Source organism: Artemia sp. Qi Xiang Cuo, chromosome 11 (genome assembly GCF_049724085.1).
Source record: "Artemia sp. Qi Xiang Cuo chromosome 11, ASM4972408v1, whole genome shotgun sequence".
Taxonomy (NCBI): Eukaryota; Metazoa; Arthropoda; class Branchiopoda; order Anostraca; family Artemiidae; genus Artemia; species Artemia sp. Qi Xiang Cuo.
Window position 1 is genome coordinate 13172209 of NC_142804.1, and position 17813 is coordinate 13190021.

General features: G+C 34.5%; 1 protein-coding gene across 2 annotated transcripts in view; it reads right to left on the bottom strand.

The window, feature by feature from the left end:
- Nucleotides 1–17612, bottom strand: part of LOC148946653 (acyl-coenzyme A diphosphatase FITM2-like) — a 34626-nt gene extending 17014 nt beyond the window's left edge. Inside the window, exon 1 of one of the 2 annotated variants that reach the window (XM_089096307.1) lies at nucleotides 17480–17612. In XM_089096307.1, the coding sequence (XP_088952433.1) occupies nucleotides 17480–17498 (19 nt within the window). In that variant the 5' untranslated portion in view covers nucleotides 17499–17612. Of the gene's footprint in view, nucleotides 1–8140; nucleotides 8234–17479 lie in introns of those variants that run through there. The other variant, XM_089096308.1, reaches the window with a different exon arrangement.
- Between the last annotated feature and the right edge of the window lie 201 nt (nucleotides 17613–17813).

Sequence of the window (17813 nt, forward strand, 5' to 3'; positions counted from 1 at the left end):
GTATTTCTTGGTGTTCAGGTATCCAAAAAGCTGTAAAGTAAAGTTATGGGTGAAAAGGAAGGATGCTTCAACTTGTAAAATTGGTTTAGGAGGGACATTAAGAAAGGAACTTGCTCTGAAATGCCTATTGAACAGTATTTCTTGGTGTTGAGGCATCCAAACATTTGTAAAGTTAAGTTGTGATCCTAAATGATTGATGCTTAAACTTTGAAAACGGGTTTAGGAGGGACATTAAGAAAGGAACCTGCTCTGACGTGTCTTTTCAAAGGCATTTCTTGGTGTTTTGGTATCCGTAAAGCTGTAAAGTAAAGTTGTGGGTGAAAAGGAATGATGCTTCAACTTGTAAAATAGGTTTAGTAGGGAAATTAAGAAAGGAACTTGCTCTGAAATGTCTTTTGAAAAGTTTTTCTTGGTGTTGAGGTATCCAAAAAAGCTGTAAAGTATAGTTGTGGGTGAAAAGGATGGATGCTTCAAGTTGGAAAATGGGTTTAGGAGTGACATTAAGAAAAGAAGTTGCTCTGAAATGTCTTTTGAAAAGTATTTCTTGGTGTTGAGGTATCCAAAAAGCTGTAAAGTAAAGTTGTGGGTGAAAAAGATGGGTACTTCAACTTGTAAAAAAGGTTTAGGAGGGACATTAAGAAAGGAACTTGCTCTTAAATGCCTTTTGAAAGGTATTGCTTGGTGTTGAGGTATCCAAAAAGCTGTAAAGTATAGTTGTGGGTGAAAAGGATGGATGTTTCAACTTGTAAAATGGGTTTAGAAGGGACATTAAGAAAGGAACTTGCTCTGAAATGTCTTTTGAAAAGTATTTCTTGGTGTTGAGGCATCCAAAAAAGCTGTAAAGTATGGTTGTGGGTGAAAAGGATGGATGCTTCAAGTTGGAAAATGGGTTTAGAAGGGACATTAAGAAAAAAGTTGCTCTGAAATGTTTTTTGAAAAGTATTTCTTGGTGTTGAGGTATCCAAAAAGCTGTAAAGTAAAGTTGTGTGTGAAAAAGATTGGTGCTTCAACTTGTAAAATAGGTTTAGGAGGGAAATTAAGAAAGGAACTTGATCTGAAATGTCTTTTGAAAGGTACTTCTTGGTGTTGAGGTATCCAAGAATCTGTAAAGTAAAGTTGTGAATGAAAGAGATAAGTACTCCAAACTGGAAAATGGGTTTAGAAGGGAACATTAAGAAAGGAAGTTGCTCTGAAATTTCTTTTGAAAACTATTGCTTGATGTTGGGGTATTCGAAAAGCCTTATAGTAAAGTTGTGGTGAAAGGATTGGTACTTCAACTCGTAAAAATGGGTTAAGGAATGACATTAAGAAAGGAACTTGTTCTGAAAAGATATAATAAAGCCTTAAAAAAATATTAAAAAATGGTGGCTCAGGGGCCTTTGGGGCGCCGGGGGCCCTTTGGGGGGCCCGGGGGACCCTTTGGGAGCCTGGGGGCCCCTCGGGGGCCGGGGCTTCCTTCGGGTTGGGGTAGGGCGATCGGAGCCCTGTGGGGTTGGGGTAGGGGGATTTGAGCCCTTTTGGGTTGGGGTAGAGGACCTCACAACACTGTTCAAATGGAACTTGTGTATTATAACGACCACCCTCAAATCCTCTTCTAAAACATTTTCTAAAATCATTTTTTAAAATGTCTCTAACTGTTTCGCCGAAGTAATTCCCTAAAATATCTAGAACGGTTTCGCTCAAATAATCCCTAAACGTAATTTCAGCGTGTTCCTTTTGTTTTTGGCATCCCTGCGCTGTCACATTTCAAATTACTAAGAAACCCTTTCCCGCGTTAATTTCTTCATCCCTTAGATCAAAACATTCACCGGCATTTCTTGGAGAATTGTTTCCGGAGCGACGTTTATTAATATCTTTGGAGTTCGACCAGAACTGTTTCCGGGGCGAAGTTTATTAATGTCTTTGGTTTTCATCCAGGAGAATTGTTTCTGGGCGAAGTTTTTTAATGTCTGATAGATGATGTCATGGTTGATTGATTTGTCAAGAAAGGGGAATTAATTTGTTGTTTCTAAGGGGAATTATTGATTCACGAAAGGGGAATTGAGGTCATTGACCCACTTCGATTATGCAATCATTCTCCCTGGGGATTCCATGCCCATATTTGGTGTACTCGTGGGACTGACATTACCACGTGTTCTTCCTAGGGACTCTATGCCCATATATGGTGTTCGTCCGGGAGTATAAGATAGCTTTCTACTGACATTTTACATGTGCAGAATTCCAGGTGTTAACATATTGATTGCGACTAGGCGTTTGATTGATTAAGCCCTTGCTTGGGGTGCCTAGTGTTAATGACAAGTGGATTTACGATTTTCTAAGTGGCACTTCGGATTGTTTTTTTCTATTTGAAATTTGGATTATTTGGAGCAGTTTTTATGAAGAGGGGTGAAAGCCGTGCCCAAATTAACGGTGGCTTAGCAAATTGCACGTAACGGACCCATGTGAATAAAAAAAATTGGTGCTTAATGAGGTAAGCAGATAATTAAATTCAATTTTGTTGTCTGGAAATAATCATGGGACATGAAAGAAAGCAACCTCGTAATATTGGTGATGATACAGAAAACACTCGGAGGGGAGAAGGGGAATGTGATCTCAACGTTACTGCTAGTAGCACTGATTCTACAAATAAATTCACGATTTCAGCAGTTGCGGAGAGTCTAAATACTGTTATCAGTTTGGTAACAGAAAATGGAAAAAAGCTAGATTCTTTAGAAAATAGGATTAAGGGAATTGAAGATAAAGTGGCAAATTTGGAGATATCACATGCGGGATTTGCAAGGCAGCTGACTGAAAATGATGAGCGAGTGAGGAAGCTTGAGCAAGTCAAAGAATCTCTAAAGAATCAAGTAAAAATAATGTCTGATGATTGTGTAGCTCATAGTAAAGAGTCAGATAATTTGAGTATGAGATTGGCCAGGCTGGAGTTTGATAAACTGGAAAAGAATATTATTGTATGGAATGTCTCTTGTGAATCTGAAAAAAATGCGAAGGATATCTTCAAAAGCATTCTTACGGAAGGACTCGAAATGGCTCCAGTCCCACCATTCAAGATAACCCAAGTGAGTGAGCAACAGAAATTTATTTGTGTTGAAGTATCTGACAAAAAATCGAAAATTTATATTTTAAAAAATGCCTAGAAATTAAAAGGTAAAGCAGTGTCGTTGTTCTGTGATATTTACCTCAGTAATGATGTCCCAGCTGAAGTTCGCAAAGCAAGAAATGATCTGTTGATTAAAAGGGTGAAATTACGCAAATTAGGAAAAGACGCTTGGATCTCGAAAACTTTTCCGCCTGTGTTACTTTTCAATCACCCCAATGGAACACGTGCTAAATACCCACCAGACGATTTTATTCCTGAACTTGATTATGCACCGAATAATCATTCATTTTGTAACGAACATAGCGGTAATTAGTGCAGCTTACGAGGAAAATCAATTGTTCGAACTCATATTCCAATTGATTAAGAGGTACCTGGTGATTAATTGGTGATAAAAATAAATTTTGGCGGGAAATTGAAGGAGTTCATGGTTGATGGTTCATATAGTTCATAGTTGATTGTTTGTAGCGTAGAAGAAATTTAAATATGAGAAGGCACCCAATATGCAAGGCGTACCCTTTTGAGTCATTGTTGTTTTTTTTGTTTTTTTTTTTTTTAATATTTCTTTGTTTTTTTTCTGCTTTTTTTATTTTTTTATCTCCCTATTATTATTGTTTTTATTATTTTTTATTGGCAGCATGTAATAAATTTATATTTAGAGTGCACTGAATTGTGTCCCCTTTGGAGTCGTACTCAAATTTGTCTATTTGGCTTTGATGTTGGATGAAAGACTGGAGTCTCCTCCAGGACAAGTTAATGTAGGCTATTGGGACTGGAAAATAATAAGGTAAACTTTGAAAGCAGGTATAATAAAGTTTTTGATGGAAGTGGTGGGCCTGGTGGTTATTATAGGTTGGAGTTTGAAGATTCTAAATATTTATTCGTAAACCAAATGCAGATGACATGTAGTAATGTTTCGGATAGATTTAATGTGTTCCATTTGAATTCCCAAGGATTGAACTCAAGTTTAGATTTTATAAATGAAATTTCCAGTTTATCTCTTTTTCAGGTAATTGGACTGACTGAAACTTGGTTAAATGATTATAATTCGGAACTTTTACATATTTCAGGTTATAATCCTTACACAAAAAATCGTCAACTTCGCCTACACGGTTGACTGGCAGCGTATATACGTTCTGATATACGGGCAAGTGTCCGAGAGGATATTTTAATATATAAAGAAATGGTTTTTGAGTCTTTTATTTTGCAGTTAGAGCTGTCTGGACGTTGTGGTTATGTTCTGATTGTATATAGGCAACTGTCAGGATCTCTTATTGAGTTTTATGAATTACTTGAAGAACAATTGGAAAAGATCCCACATCGAAGTCCTATTTTTATAATGGAGATTTTAACATTGATCTATTGGATAATGGATCAAATACAGACCGATTTTTAAACTTGATGATTTCATTTGGTTATATCCCTGCTATTAATATTAGTACTCGTGTTACGAGGACGTCATCGAAATGTCTGGACAACATATTTTCAAATTATATGTCGGGTGGTCCATGTGTTCTTATAAGCGATACTTCTGATCATTTTGGTGTATTTGCAAGTTACTCGGTATGTGTTGATAATAAAAATTGCATAAAGATGAGCAGTCTCAATCTGAGGATATTACTTGATAAAGAAGCACATCTGAAATGTAGAAATGAGCTAGCCAATAAAGATTAGAATACAGAGTTTTCAGCCTCTGCAGATATTGACTCTAAGTTCAGAGTCTTTTATCAAATAATTAAGCAATCCCTGGAAAAATGCTCTAAGAATATTAACAACAATAGAAGAAAACCTTCAAAGAAGCCTTGTATTACTCCGATTTTATTGAGATTAATAAATAAAAAGAAAAATTTATATGAGAAAAGGTACGTCATCCGTGCGGTATAAATTAGCGAATTTATAAGAGTTATCGTAATGCCCTAAACAGACTCCTGCGAAGAGCTAGACAAGATTATTATAAAATAGAATTAGAAAAACCATCTGGAAATCCGTTGAAAACATGGAATGTGATAAGAAGCACTTTAGGACAATCATCTGGAGGAATCCCTCAGGAAATATTCCGTAAAGATGGAACCAGTCTTAAAAATCCAGAGGAAATTTGCGAAGAATTTGCTAACCATTTTTCGATAGTTGGATGGAGAATGAAAGAATCAATTATAAGCAAACCAGGCGACCAGGCTTTCCCAAATTACCTTCCTAAGGAGTTGGAAATCTCTTTAAATCTACTCCCAGTTCAAGCATCTGAGGTTCGAAAAATAGTTTATGGTATGAAAGGTACCGCTTCTGACTCTGATATTGTTTCAATTAGAGTAATAAAAATACTTCGGGATGTGATTGAACTTTTGTTTCATTAATTAATCAGTGTCTAAAAGAGGGAGTGTTTCCGAGTTGTTTAGAATCAGCGAAAGTAATACCAATACATAAAGGAGGGAATACTGGTGATGTTGAAAATTATAGACCAATTTCGATTTTACCCATTATGTCTAGGATACTAGAAAAATGTTTTTCGATCAGAATTTATCAATATCTGGAAGACCAGAGAATATTTACTCCTACACAATTTGGATTCCGTCAAGATCGCACTACTGAGCAAGCAAACATATATTTGACTAGCATTATTAATATGGCGCTGGATAATGGGTATAAAGTGGCAACTGTATTTTTAGATATTGTAAAGGCGTTTGATACGGTCAGTCATGATATTCTCTTAATGAAGTGTGAAATTTATGGGATTAGGGGTCCAGCTCTTTCGTTTTTACGTTCTTTTTTGTCCTGTAGAAAACAATATGTTCAAATTGGTAATATGGGTTCTCATGAAAATTGTGTTGAGTGTGGAGTTCCACAGGGTTCGGTACTTGGGCCCTTATTATTTTTAATTTTTGTGGATGATTTTCCACAGTCTGTAAATAAACCGGAAACAAGAATGAGTAAGTTCGTGAAAAAGGATAGTATGGCTACAGTGCCTATGTTTGCTGATGATACTCCTTTAGTGGGGATCGCAAAGTCAGAGAGGTTGCTCCTAGAGAGTGTACGAGAATCACTAAATGAGGTTTCAAGATGGCTGAGAGTGAATCACCTAAAGGTGAACCCCTCTAAGAGTAATTTTCTTATATTTTTGAGGACATCGAATTATTATCCATGGATACAGCATATAGCATATGAAGAAGGTATGATTGCTGGACAAAAGGTAGTAAAGTATCTTGGCATTATTATAGATGAGACTCTCAGTTTTCAATCCCCTATTGAAACTTTAACCCGGATTTTAGCGCGTAGTTTGGGGATGATTCGTAAACTTAAATATATGTTTCCAATTAGTATACTTAGGCTCTCTATTTTTCGTTAATCCATCCCTATATTTTGTATTGTTCTTCTGTATACATGGGTACATTTTCTTCAATTGTTAGTCCTGTGCGAATTATCCAAAACAAGTCTATTAGAGTATTATCAGGAAAATCAGAAAGAGAATCGGTTCGAGAAGTCTATAGAGATTTTAGGATATTGCCAGTGGTGGGTCTTCATCATTTTTATATATTAGTGTTTATGTATAGGTACAATATGAAGCAGCTGCCGGAGTGCTTTAACGGTTGGTTTTACAGCCGATGGAATATACATAACTAAAATACTAGGGGTAAAAATGATTATTATGCTCCACCTATAGTGTCTGCCAGGTCCACGTTTTCTGTTGTTATAAAGGGTATAAATTTATTGAATAATTTGGATAATGATATGAAGAAACTTGAGAATTTTAGTTATTTTAAAGGAAAATTGAAAGAAAAATTACTAAGCATGTATGAATTTTAGTTTTGTTTCTTTTGGAGGTGACTTGATTTGATTTAATTTAAATTAGGTTGCAATTGTTTGTGGGTTTTTGAGTGCGACCCCACAACTTGAATATGGTATGTAGTTGCTGTCCCTGTACTATTATTATTATTCTTTATTTATTTTTTTCTTTCTTTTCTTTTCTCTCTTTTTATCTTTCTTTCTTATTATAGTGTATTTTAATGATGTTAAATGTATGTATTATTTTTTTTTTTACCTGTTTCACCCAAAGTCAACCGTTTGGTTTTGGTTGAATCATATTGATTTTTGTATTTAAACTTTTTGTTAATTAAATATATCACTATATATCTATCTATTTGTATTTTTTTCAGTAAAGTGAAAATTATGTTCTGGCCTTGGGAAGGCATAGGGGTTTTGAGCCCTACTCATGTTAATTTCTGCTCGTTTTGAGTTTGACTTGGTTATTTGTTGTAATTTCTGTTCGTTTTGGGTTTCATTTATTTATCGATGCTGATTTGTGGTAGTTTCAGGATTGGTAGATTATCTGATTTTATTTTTACTCATTTTTGGTTTAATGGAGTTCTTTACTTTCCTTTGAAAAACTTATTTTGTGAAAAAAGTTTTTTGATTAATATCTTGTAAAATCGGAGCCTTGATGTCAGAACATCAGTATGCCAGCTAATAGATTATTCCTACTAAAGCTAAAATTGCTCTGAAACAACACAACCCACAAAAGCCACATATGACAGTCCCTGATATACCCCTAAAAACAATTTATAATAAAGGCTACTATTAGGGCCTGATTTAGCACTAAACAAAACACTAAAAGAATGAATTCTAATTTTATAATTATGCTGCATGCTTCTTTTGCCTATGAATTGAATTTTTTTTTCCCTTGTCACCTACATTTTTAAACTAATTTCAAATAATATTTTATCCATAATTCTACTGTAGTCACTCAAGGAAAACTGGATTTTATTTAGTCAAGAATCTAGCAATCTGTATGCAATACATTGCAAGATGAAAAATAAATACATAATTTAGGACTATATATTATACCATCAAGCATAAGATGGGTCTAGGAATTTTTAAGAAGGGTTTGAAATCCCTCAAAAAAAAAGGTGTCATATCAAGACAAAAAGTACACCATTGGAATCACCATTGCTGAAAACCCTTATATATGTGCTATCTTTCTTTTTTCCGTTTTTTTTTCTCTCTCTCTCTCTTTTTGTTCCTAACAAACTTTTCATCTAGAAATTACCTTACCTCTTTTCCTATATGATTTATGTCTTATAAGTATCTTAACCTCAAATCTTTGGAATTGTGCTTTCAGGTTCAAGATAAAGCGCGATCAAACCAAAATTAAGGCTAAAAAAAATGACAGTAAATTCCTATATTAACTGACAATTGAGATAGGCTAGCTAATAAACAGATATAGGCTACTTTTGGAATCAGAATTTCATCCAGAATCCAAATATAATATTCATTTGAACCACAAATTACGTTACTCCCCCTCCCCAATGGTCAAATATATGCTGTGAATTGTATATACACAATGAATTTTCTATTCTGCTGATAATCCATATAATCACTCTGAAGAAAAGTGACATGGAAAATTCAGTGCAGAGATTACAAACAATTGTAAGTGAATAAATCAACTGATGCCTAATCTAAACTCATTCATAATTACCTCTAGGGGAAATTAGATTTTGAGCCCTTAAAAGTCTATAAGGGCTCAAAACCACCAATAGTAGGCTAACTGAAAAAATAAATTGTGTTTCTAAAAAAAAAAACTAGCAGATGATACAAAATAGCCATTTATAGTGATTCAGGAATGGTAATTATTATTTTGATTAGTCTTAGCAGTAAAATATTATTATGAAAACAAATTTGCAGAAGATTTTAATAAAGAGGTGGGAACTACTCAAAATTAGGTCAGTTTTGCTTTGAAGTCTTTTTTGAGGGGTTTCAGGCTTTATTTAAAAAAAATCCTGCAAATTTGTTTTGAAGTAACAATTTACTACCTAAATTGTTATTTATTGAATGTTATTAACACTAATGAAAATAATTACCATTCCTGAATCAGCTACAAATATAAAAATATTCTTACTAGACAATTTTTCTTTTTTAGAAATACATATTTAAACTTTTGAGTTGTGTTTTCAGGCAGCAGGTTTGAGCAGTGTTTCCATTCTAGAGATTTTTCCCTAAAATGGGGAATTTTTAGGTGTTATAGGGGGAAACTTTTTCATTTAGGAATTTTTACAAGTCTTCAGAATTTTCAAAGGAATTTCTAGGGTTTTGGCCTGAAAAAAACTTCATGTCCCAAAAAAGGAAAATGGGACTGAAGTAATTTTGTGTCCTATTTTTCCAGAAGGCTGATAGTCTGGAGAAGTCATAAGGGGAGTTAAGGATCTTTTGTACAGTTGATTTGGAAGCTTATTATGTTTGAATGTTTGCCTATGCTGGATTGAGCCTTCCAGCAGTCTAGGAGACAACGAAAACAACTAAATTGACCTAGAAGTCCAGAAAAGAGGGGCCCAAAATTATTTTGCAGATTAGGGACCCCTGCAGTCAAAGGTGCAGAGCTACTGCTCACTTAAACCAGGACATTCGGTAAGAAAATAATTGTTTATGTCCTGCTTCTACTGGACAGCCCTCTGCACCTATAGAGCCTAAAAGACTGAATAGCATATGGCAAGATGAAAGATGTTTTATCAGGGGTCCTTTTTCCAGCCCTTTTCCAAAAACTTGGTTATTTATCCAGATAAGTGAAATTTTCATATAACTTCTCTGTCTCCTCCTGTTTCCACAGCATCCTGGCCTCCTTTTCTAATTCTTCATAATTGAACTGCAATTGATAGCTACCCCCTTATGACACCAAAAATAAAAAAAAAAATAAAAATTGGGGTACCAGGTGATTTGTCACCTTGTATTGCTCATTTCAAACATTTTGTTCTTTCTACAGGATTATGAATTTCTAGTCAATAACGAACATTTCCATTTACAAGATGATTAGTTTATGGTGAGTGACACCAAGTTGATACTCATTGACAGTCCCCTGCCTGTTTTACTATATACCTGTAAACTTACCATACAAAACTAGGTTATGTTACTTTGATTAAAAAAATGAACTTCAGAAAAGAAAAAAAGGAACAGCTAATATATGTAAAAAGCTACAAAAATTTTTCTTGTTAGAAAGTCTCTTTTGTTCCTTAAAGGTTCCTTTTTTCAAAAGAGGACTTACGATATTTCTACAGCACCAAACAAATAAAGGCCTGTTTTTTTTGTATACCTATTTTTATGATGGGATAGCTTTGCTTGTTTAGCCTGGCTGCTTCCTTTTGAATGTGATATAATATTGACATAGCACAGTTTATTGGTCATTGGAAATAAGCCTAAGTTAATTTAACAGGATGGCCCATAATCATAAGTAACCATAAATAGAAAAACGATTATGTTTATATTAGAAATAATTTATTCACATAAATGATCTGCATGATTACCATTATGTTGGAAACAAATTTCAATATTTTTCCCTCACTCTTGATGAAGATGAATGAGCAAACCAGTGATCTGCTGCAAAAAAAGTTTCCTATGGTTGAACCTTTTGTAGCTTTAAAAAAAAATTAGCTTCAAAGGAAGTAGTAAAAATGTGCAACTTAAAAAACAAAAAAGCTACTAATATTATACAAACAGGACTAAGGGGTTTTTATGAAGATTGTTTGATTGAAATCTTACAGAATTGTTGCTTCTCTGTTATAATTGATGAGTCCACTGATGCATCTTCTAAAAAGCTTCAATCAGTTTGAGTAATATTTTGCAATGATGACCCCTTTCAGGTGAAGTTGATGTATTGGATGTTATTGAGCATCCCAACTCTTTACCCATGGCAATATTTGAGGAGCTGAAGAGGTGCATAACAGTAACACACAAGCTTCTCCAGGCAAATTTCATAGGGTTTTGTTCTGACAATACCAACTCAATGATGGGGGCTATCCAAGGCATTATGTTTGTGATAAAACAAGCATTCTTGTGGGTAGTCACAGTGAAATCTTCCTACCACATGGCTCATTGTGTTGCTTCATATGCATGCAAGAATTTATCAAAGATTAATGGATGACATCTGTAGCTCCATATATAGTCATTTCACACACAGTCAGAAAAGGCAACATGCTTTCCTCAAATTTCAAAAGTTCTACCAAGTTGACTTGTATAACATTCTGCAAAGTGGGCAGACTTGATGGCTTTCAGTCAAAGCTGCTGTTGACAGAATTTTGGAATGATGGGACTCTCTACAGATTTCTACTAGTTGAGGATCCAACACAGCTCACACAAATCTGAACCCAGTCATGAAGTGTATGTTTGAATTTGCTGCATTTGTATTGAGATTGCTTGCTGGGTTCAATGTAGCTTTTTAAGCTGACAAATAATTGTTTTATTGCCTGAAACTAGAGACTGAATCTCCTATCAAGGAACTGTCTTTGAGCTTCCTGAAGAAGGATTATATGAAGACAATGAATGCATTTCAACTTAATGTTAATGACCCAATTGTTTACCTTCCCCTCACAAGTGTTTATTTGAATCTAAATGGGCAGGACTCACTCTTGACACTAAATCAATATCCTGAGGTAACCCAAGTTGCAGTTGAAAAGATCCTCAGAGCTGCACAATCTTTTTACATAGAAGCTGTGAAGTGGATCATAACTCAATTTTGTTTAAGTGATGACATTTATAATTATACAGAGATGGTTGACCCTGTATAGACTCAGTTACTATGGCCTGGTTCTCTCCAACCATTTGTTCAAAAGTATGGGAAAGTATTATGTTATGGAAACAAAATGAACAGGAGTTGGATGTGGCTATCTACTGGCATTTGTTGTTTGTTTTTCTTTTTTAAAGAAAAACTCTACCAGAACCAAGCTGTACACAAATCCAAAACTTGCAGTAATATCTGTGCTTTCTCTTCCTTTTTCCAATGTTGCTGTTGAAAGGTTTCTTAGTGCAGTAAAAATCGTGAAGATGGACAGACAGAACAAGCTTAAGATGGAAATGTTACAAGGAATTCTGAAAATAAAATATGGTATGAAGCAGGCTCAAGAAAGTGCCCCTCATTCACTCAAGGGGATGAGCAGCTAATGCTGCACACAAAAAGAGTCAAGGTTCAGCTAACATTGGAAAAAAGGTATAAAGGTATCAAATCTGATTCTTGCTAAAAATAGATTGTTAATTATTTTTTTATCTATATAACCAAATTCAGAGACAACTAATGGATTGCTCACAATGGTGTGATAATCACTGTGGCCTTATAATCCAAATTACCAAAAATAATTGTATAAAAAAATATTTACTTATTTTGACCTCCATAACCACTGATGTGCCAACACAACTAATTAAGCACTCTGATTGGTCATGTGTAATATAAAACAGAATTGAAATATAGAATTAAAATATATTTCCCTTACTTGTCTTACAACATTCTATGCACCTCACTACATGAATTTCAGCAATGCCTAAGCATAGGTTTATTTTTTACTTTTTCTGTATTACTCAAAGTATATCTTAAGCAATTTTCTATCCTTAAAGTTCATATTTTCAGTCATAATTTGACAGATCTGTTGGCAGATTCCTTTCCCTTTATATTTCCAAAGTTACAGATTAAATTTTTCCTTTTTTTCAAGCCTTTTTATTGATATAAACACACCTCAATGTGAAGACAAGTCAAAACAAAAGTAATCAAACAGTTTGTGGTAATGAACCGTAAGTAAGGAGTGACCCAGCTCAATAGTAACCAAAACTCTAAAAAGCAGATCTAATAGATCTGTTATCAAACCAACAGATACATCAAAAGAATTGCATTTTCATGCTGGTTTCAAAAATATAAGTTTTATCAAGTTTATACTTACCCATCAAAAGTTACAAGCCTGAGAAAATTTGCCTTAGTTTTGAAAAAGGAGGAAATGCCCTCTAAAAGTCATAGAGTCTTAATGAAAATCACACCATCAGATCCAACATATTGGAGAATCCTACTGCAAAATTTACAAGCTCCTATTTGCAAAAAAGTGGAATTTTGTATTTTCTGCCAGAAGAAAGATCACAGATGCATGTTTATTTGTTTTTCTTTGTTTGTTTTTTTTAGGGGTGATCATATTGACCCAGTGGCCCTAGAATATCATGAGAAGGCTCATTTGAATGGAAATTAAAAGTTTTAGAGTCCTTTTTAGGTGATCAAAACATTAGGGGCAACTATGCCCCCTCCTAAACTCATTTTTTCCCAAAGTCACCTGATCAAAATTTTGAGATAACCATTTTATTCAGCATAGTTGAAAAATTTGATAACTATGATACCTAGTCTTTAATAATGACTTAATCCCTTACAGTCCCTGGGAGAAGGGCTGCAAGTTGTGAACTTTGCCCATTGTTTAAGGGATGTTCAGCACCTGGTCCTGACGGTATTCCAGCAGTTCTATGGAAGTATAGTAGAAGCATAACATTGTATATTATTACTTTGATATTTACAGCAGTTTTTTGATCTGGAATTTGGCCTAGTGAGTGGAGCCTGGCAGTAGGAGTGCCATTTTTTAAGAAAGAAAATAGGAAACTACATGAAAATTATAGATGTATACATTCAGGTAACACACTAGGAAAGCTAATGGTGAAGGTATTAGATAACAGACTTAGAAGTTGGCTCCAGAAAACTGAAAGGCTAGCCACAAAGCAGTCAGGATTCAGAGAGGAACATAGTACAATTGATCAGATTTTTACATTAAAGTGTTTAGTTGATAAGTTTATAAATAAGAAGGGAGGTTAGTTGTATGTAGCATTTTTGGATTTAAAAGGGGCATTTGATAATGTAAAGAGGGAACTGTTAATGAAGGATTGTATAAATATTGGCCTGCCATACCCACTTTTAAGGATCTTAATAAGTATGTATGAAGTTACAAAGTTTGTTATTAGGGTTGCAGGAAAATTTTCAGATGTAATTGTTCTAGAAAGGGTGTTAAACAAGGTTGACCCCTGTCTCCATGGCTATTTTTGTTGTTTAGGAAGCAAGGAGCCCCAATGGTGTCATTAAATGTCTGTGAACTATGCATGCTGATGTTCACAGATGACCTGACACTAGTGGCAAAGTCTAGAGAGGATTTACAGTTCTTGTTGGATAGAACTAAGTATTATATAGATAGGAAACAACTAAGCCTGAATGTAAAGAAGTTGGTAGTTATGGTTTTTAGAAAAGGGGGTAAGATTACATGTAGGGATAGAGTAAAATGGGAGGGAATAGATTTAGAATGTAAGGATGAGTTTACATATTTAGGATGTAAGTATTTGTCAAATGGTAATTTTGTAAAGCAGCTGAAGTTAAGTCTTGCTAAAGGAAAGTCCTGCACCTATAGGCCTGTTTTTTCACTCATCAATGTGCTAAGATCTTACATCTTTTGTCAGAAAATGTTTAAAAGTGAAATCTTTGAACAAAGATCTTACATCTTTGGTTGTTTTTGTGCAAATGTCTTTCATCATTCTGCTCTGATCAGTGGTCTGAGAACAATGATGAGTAGATAATCAAAGTTCTCTCATCATTGTTCTATATGGCAAAACAGCAGCGGTCATCACACCTTTTACTAAGATCAGTGAGCTGTAAGATCTTAGAACAAAGATTAGTTAAAAAATGATAATCTTTGCAGATTGATGTAAGATCTTAGTGCTAAAAAACGGGCCTTATGCTGTGACTGCTAGCCAACTGGCAAACATATAGAACCTGAAGATGCACAAGCAGATATTTCAGGTAAAGATTGAATTGGCTATGCATTATGGATCTGAAGTTTGGGGATACATAGCTGGTGAGACAATGGACAAGATTCAGCTTCAGTATTTTAAGATAGTTTTAGGTCTACATTTTTCAACAAATAACTTAGTAATGAGAGGAGATCTAGGTTTGTTTTCTTTAAGAAGTGATAGGCTGGTAGGGATGATAAGACTATGGGAGAAAATTCTGAGTATGCCCAGAGTAAGGATAACAAAAACAGCATATTTAGAAACTCTGAGGATCCTAAAGAGTGATACATGGCCATCTCAAATAAAGAAGATATTGGATGATTGTGGATTTTCAGAGTTATGGAATGGTGGGTGAGGGATTGGATTAAAGGAAGGAGCAGTTGCAAGTAGGGTCAGGAAGAGGTTAAAGGACCAGGAGATCCAGGTGTGGCATGTGCAAGTGAATGAGACCCAATCACTGGAGTTATATGCAAAGGCTAAGGAGCAGTAGGGAGAAGAATTGTATTTTAAGGTGGGGCTTCAAAAGAAGCAACAAAAGTTGATTATTTGTGTTAGGTCAGATGGGTTACCACTAGGTGAGAGAAGGAAGTATCTGGGAGGGGTTAAGCAAGCTTCTGGTCCTTACTTCTGTCCCATGTGTGGGAAAGAGGAAGATCTGGTTCATTTTGTGAGGAGGTGTAGGGAATTAATAGATTTAAGGAAAGAATTGTTTGGGGTTGAGGTTTGGGAGAGAGATGAGATAATAAATTTACTAGCAAGGAAAGATATGGGAGGTATAAAGAGATTCAGAAGGTTCCTGACAATGGGTATAGAGCATAGAGAAAAGTTTTTTGAAGATTAGGGGTGAAGGTGATATTTCACTAGCCTAGATTATAGTTTTGTGCCAATTTATGTTTGTATGAAAGTGTCTTTGTTTTTGTGACCACGACTCTTTTGGCTTTTGTGTCAATAAATTCTATTCTATAGTATAGGTTATTGCAAAGTATACAGATGTTTTCAGAGAGGATTTTTTATGGTGTGTGTAGGGGGGGGGGGTCAGGGAGAGGGGGTTATGTTGGAGGATCTTTCCATGGAAAAATTTTTCATGGGGGAAGGGAATTTTCCATGAAGGGAGTTATTTAAAAAACAAGTTTTTTCAACTGAAAGTAAGGAGCAGCATTAAAACTTAAAATGAATAGAAATTATTACATATATGGGGGGTTTTGCCCCCTTGTCAATACCTTACTCTTTATACTAAATTTTTTTTAGTATTAAACTAAAAAAAAGAGCTATTTATTCTAATTAAATGGCCTTTGTGATTCAGAGATCATTCTTAAAGAATTAGAACAAAATTCAAACCTTATCATAAAGAGCAAGGTATTGACAAGGAGGCAAACCCCCTTTATATGCATAATAAGTTCTGTTTGTTTTAAGTTTTAATGTTGCTCCTTATTTTCAGTTGAAAAAAAAAACTTTTTTTTTATTTAATACTTCAAAAAGTGAACAGTTGAAATTTCATTCATGCCAATTCATTGTACCAATTCAAATAAAATTAGGGGTGTTGCAAAATTAATAATAGCAAACAAAAAAATAATGACACAGAAAAAAGAAATAGAATATTTCCCTACAGTCCAGAATCTGAAATCTACAAATCAAAACAGAACTCAACTAGTTGATAAGCACAAAGCATTATTTAAACATCAAAAGAAGATCTTTTAGTTCAAGCAAAAGGTCTTGAGTGGCCAAAAAAGTTGTCTAGAACAAATACTATTAAAGTCAGCATAACAAGGCTTTAATAATGATTTGGAAAGAAGTCAGAAAATGGGGAAACCTCTAGGAATTTTGGTATTGAAAATAGGGATTTTCCACGGTAAAGTTCTACCAAATCATATTATTGACTTATGCATAAAGTGAATATACCACATGATGCCTTTTTTTATGCTGATTATGAATATAGTAATCATTTTTATCAGAAATGAATTTCAGCCCCCCCCCCCTATATGCCAATTCAGGGTATTTCTACAACCTAACCTAACCCTGAATTGGCAAATATAGGGGGGCTGAAATTCATTTCCAATAGAAATGATTATTATATTCATAATCAGCAGAAAAAAGGCATTGAATGGTGTATTCACTTTATTCCTAACTCAATAATATGATTTGGTAGAACTTTACCTTTTCCATCAGCCTTTTTGGGATTTCAAAAAATATAGCCTAATGTGGAATCATTGGATTTGAGGCATGTTTTGAACAGGTTTGAAAAAAATTGTTTTCAGGTTCTCCATGTTCAACCCAGCAAAGCTTTAAAGTATTTTCATGGTAAAATTCTACTTTAGCTACTTTTTGTAACTCAATAACATGATTTGGTAAATATTTACCCATACTTTAGCCTGTAGATCCATCCCTGAAAGTTTCATTTTCCTAACCTAACCCCTTTCCAAGATAGCCAAAAGTTGCTAAAGTAGAATTTTATCATTTTCATCTCATGAGTTCCAAGTGTGTTGGACATGGATTCTTCAAAACTGTAATGCACTAGAATAGCATGGTTGAGCATGGATTCTGAAAAGATATTAGCCATGTTAAAATGGAATGCAAAACAATAATCTGTGCAATCCATGTTGAACTCTGAAAACAAGGCCATGTAGGCCTGAAAACAAGGCTTTGGTTAGATTTCACTTTCATCCTAGCTAAATTATGCTGTCAGCTACAAATGGACCTTGAAAGAACCTTCCCAGGACATGAATTGTGGAATTAATTCACTCTCAACAGTCTTTTTCTCCAAATTCAAGTAAATTCTAGTAAAGAGACCCATTATTTACAATGTTAGCTATCGTGAATTTACAGGTATCTTACCTTTCGACCTGCTTTGCATATTAGAAAATCTCAAAAGTGAATTTCATAGACAAGTTGTTTTCTTCCACTTCTTTTCATAAAAAGCACGTTGGAATGAATGGAAAATCCCTGCTAGTTTTATGACCATAAACGCAACTTTAAAATAACCATTTCAATGAATTAAACAACCTTCTAGACTTGAGTGTCAAGAGCGTAATTTGCAGTTATAGCATGCTATTAATCATTCTTTACCAGTAGGAAGTTTATTACACAAAAAAGCGTTCTGTTTGGTTAATGAAATCTTTTTCTATGTTTACTTTAACCGCAAAAAAAACAAAAAAAACAAGACTTGGGA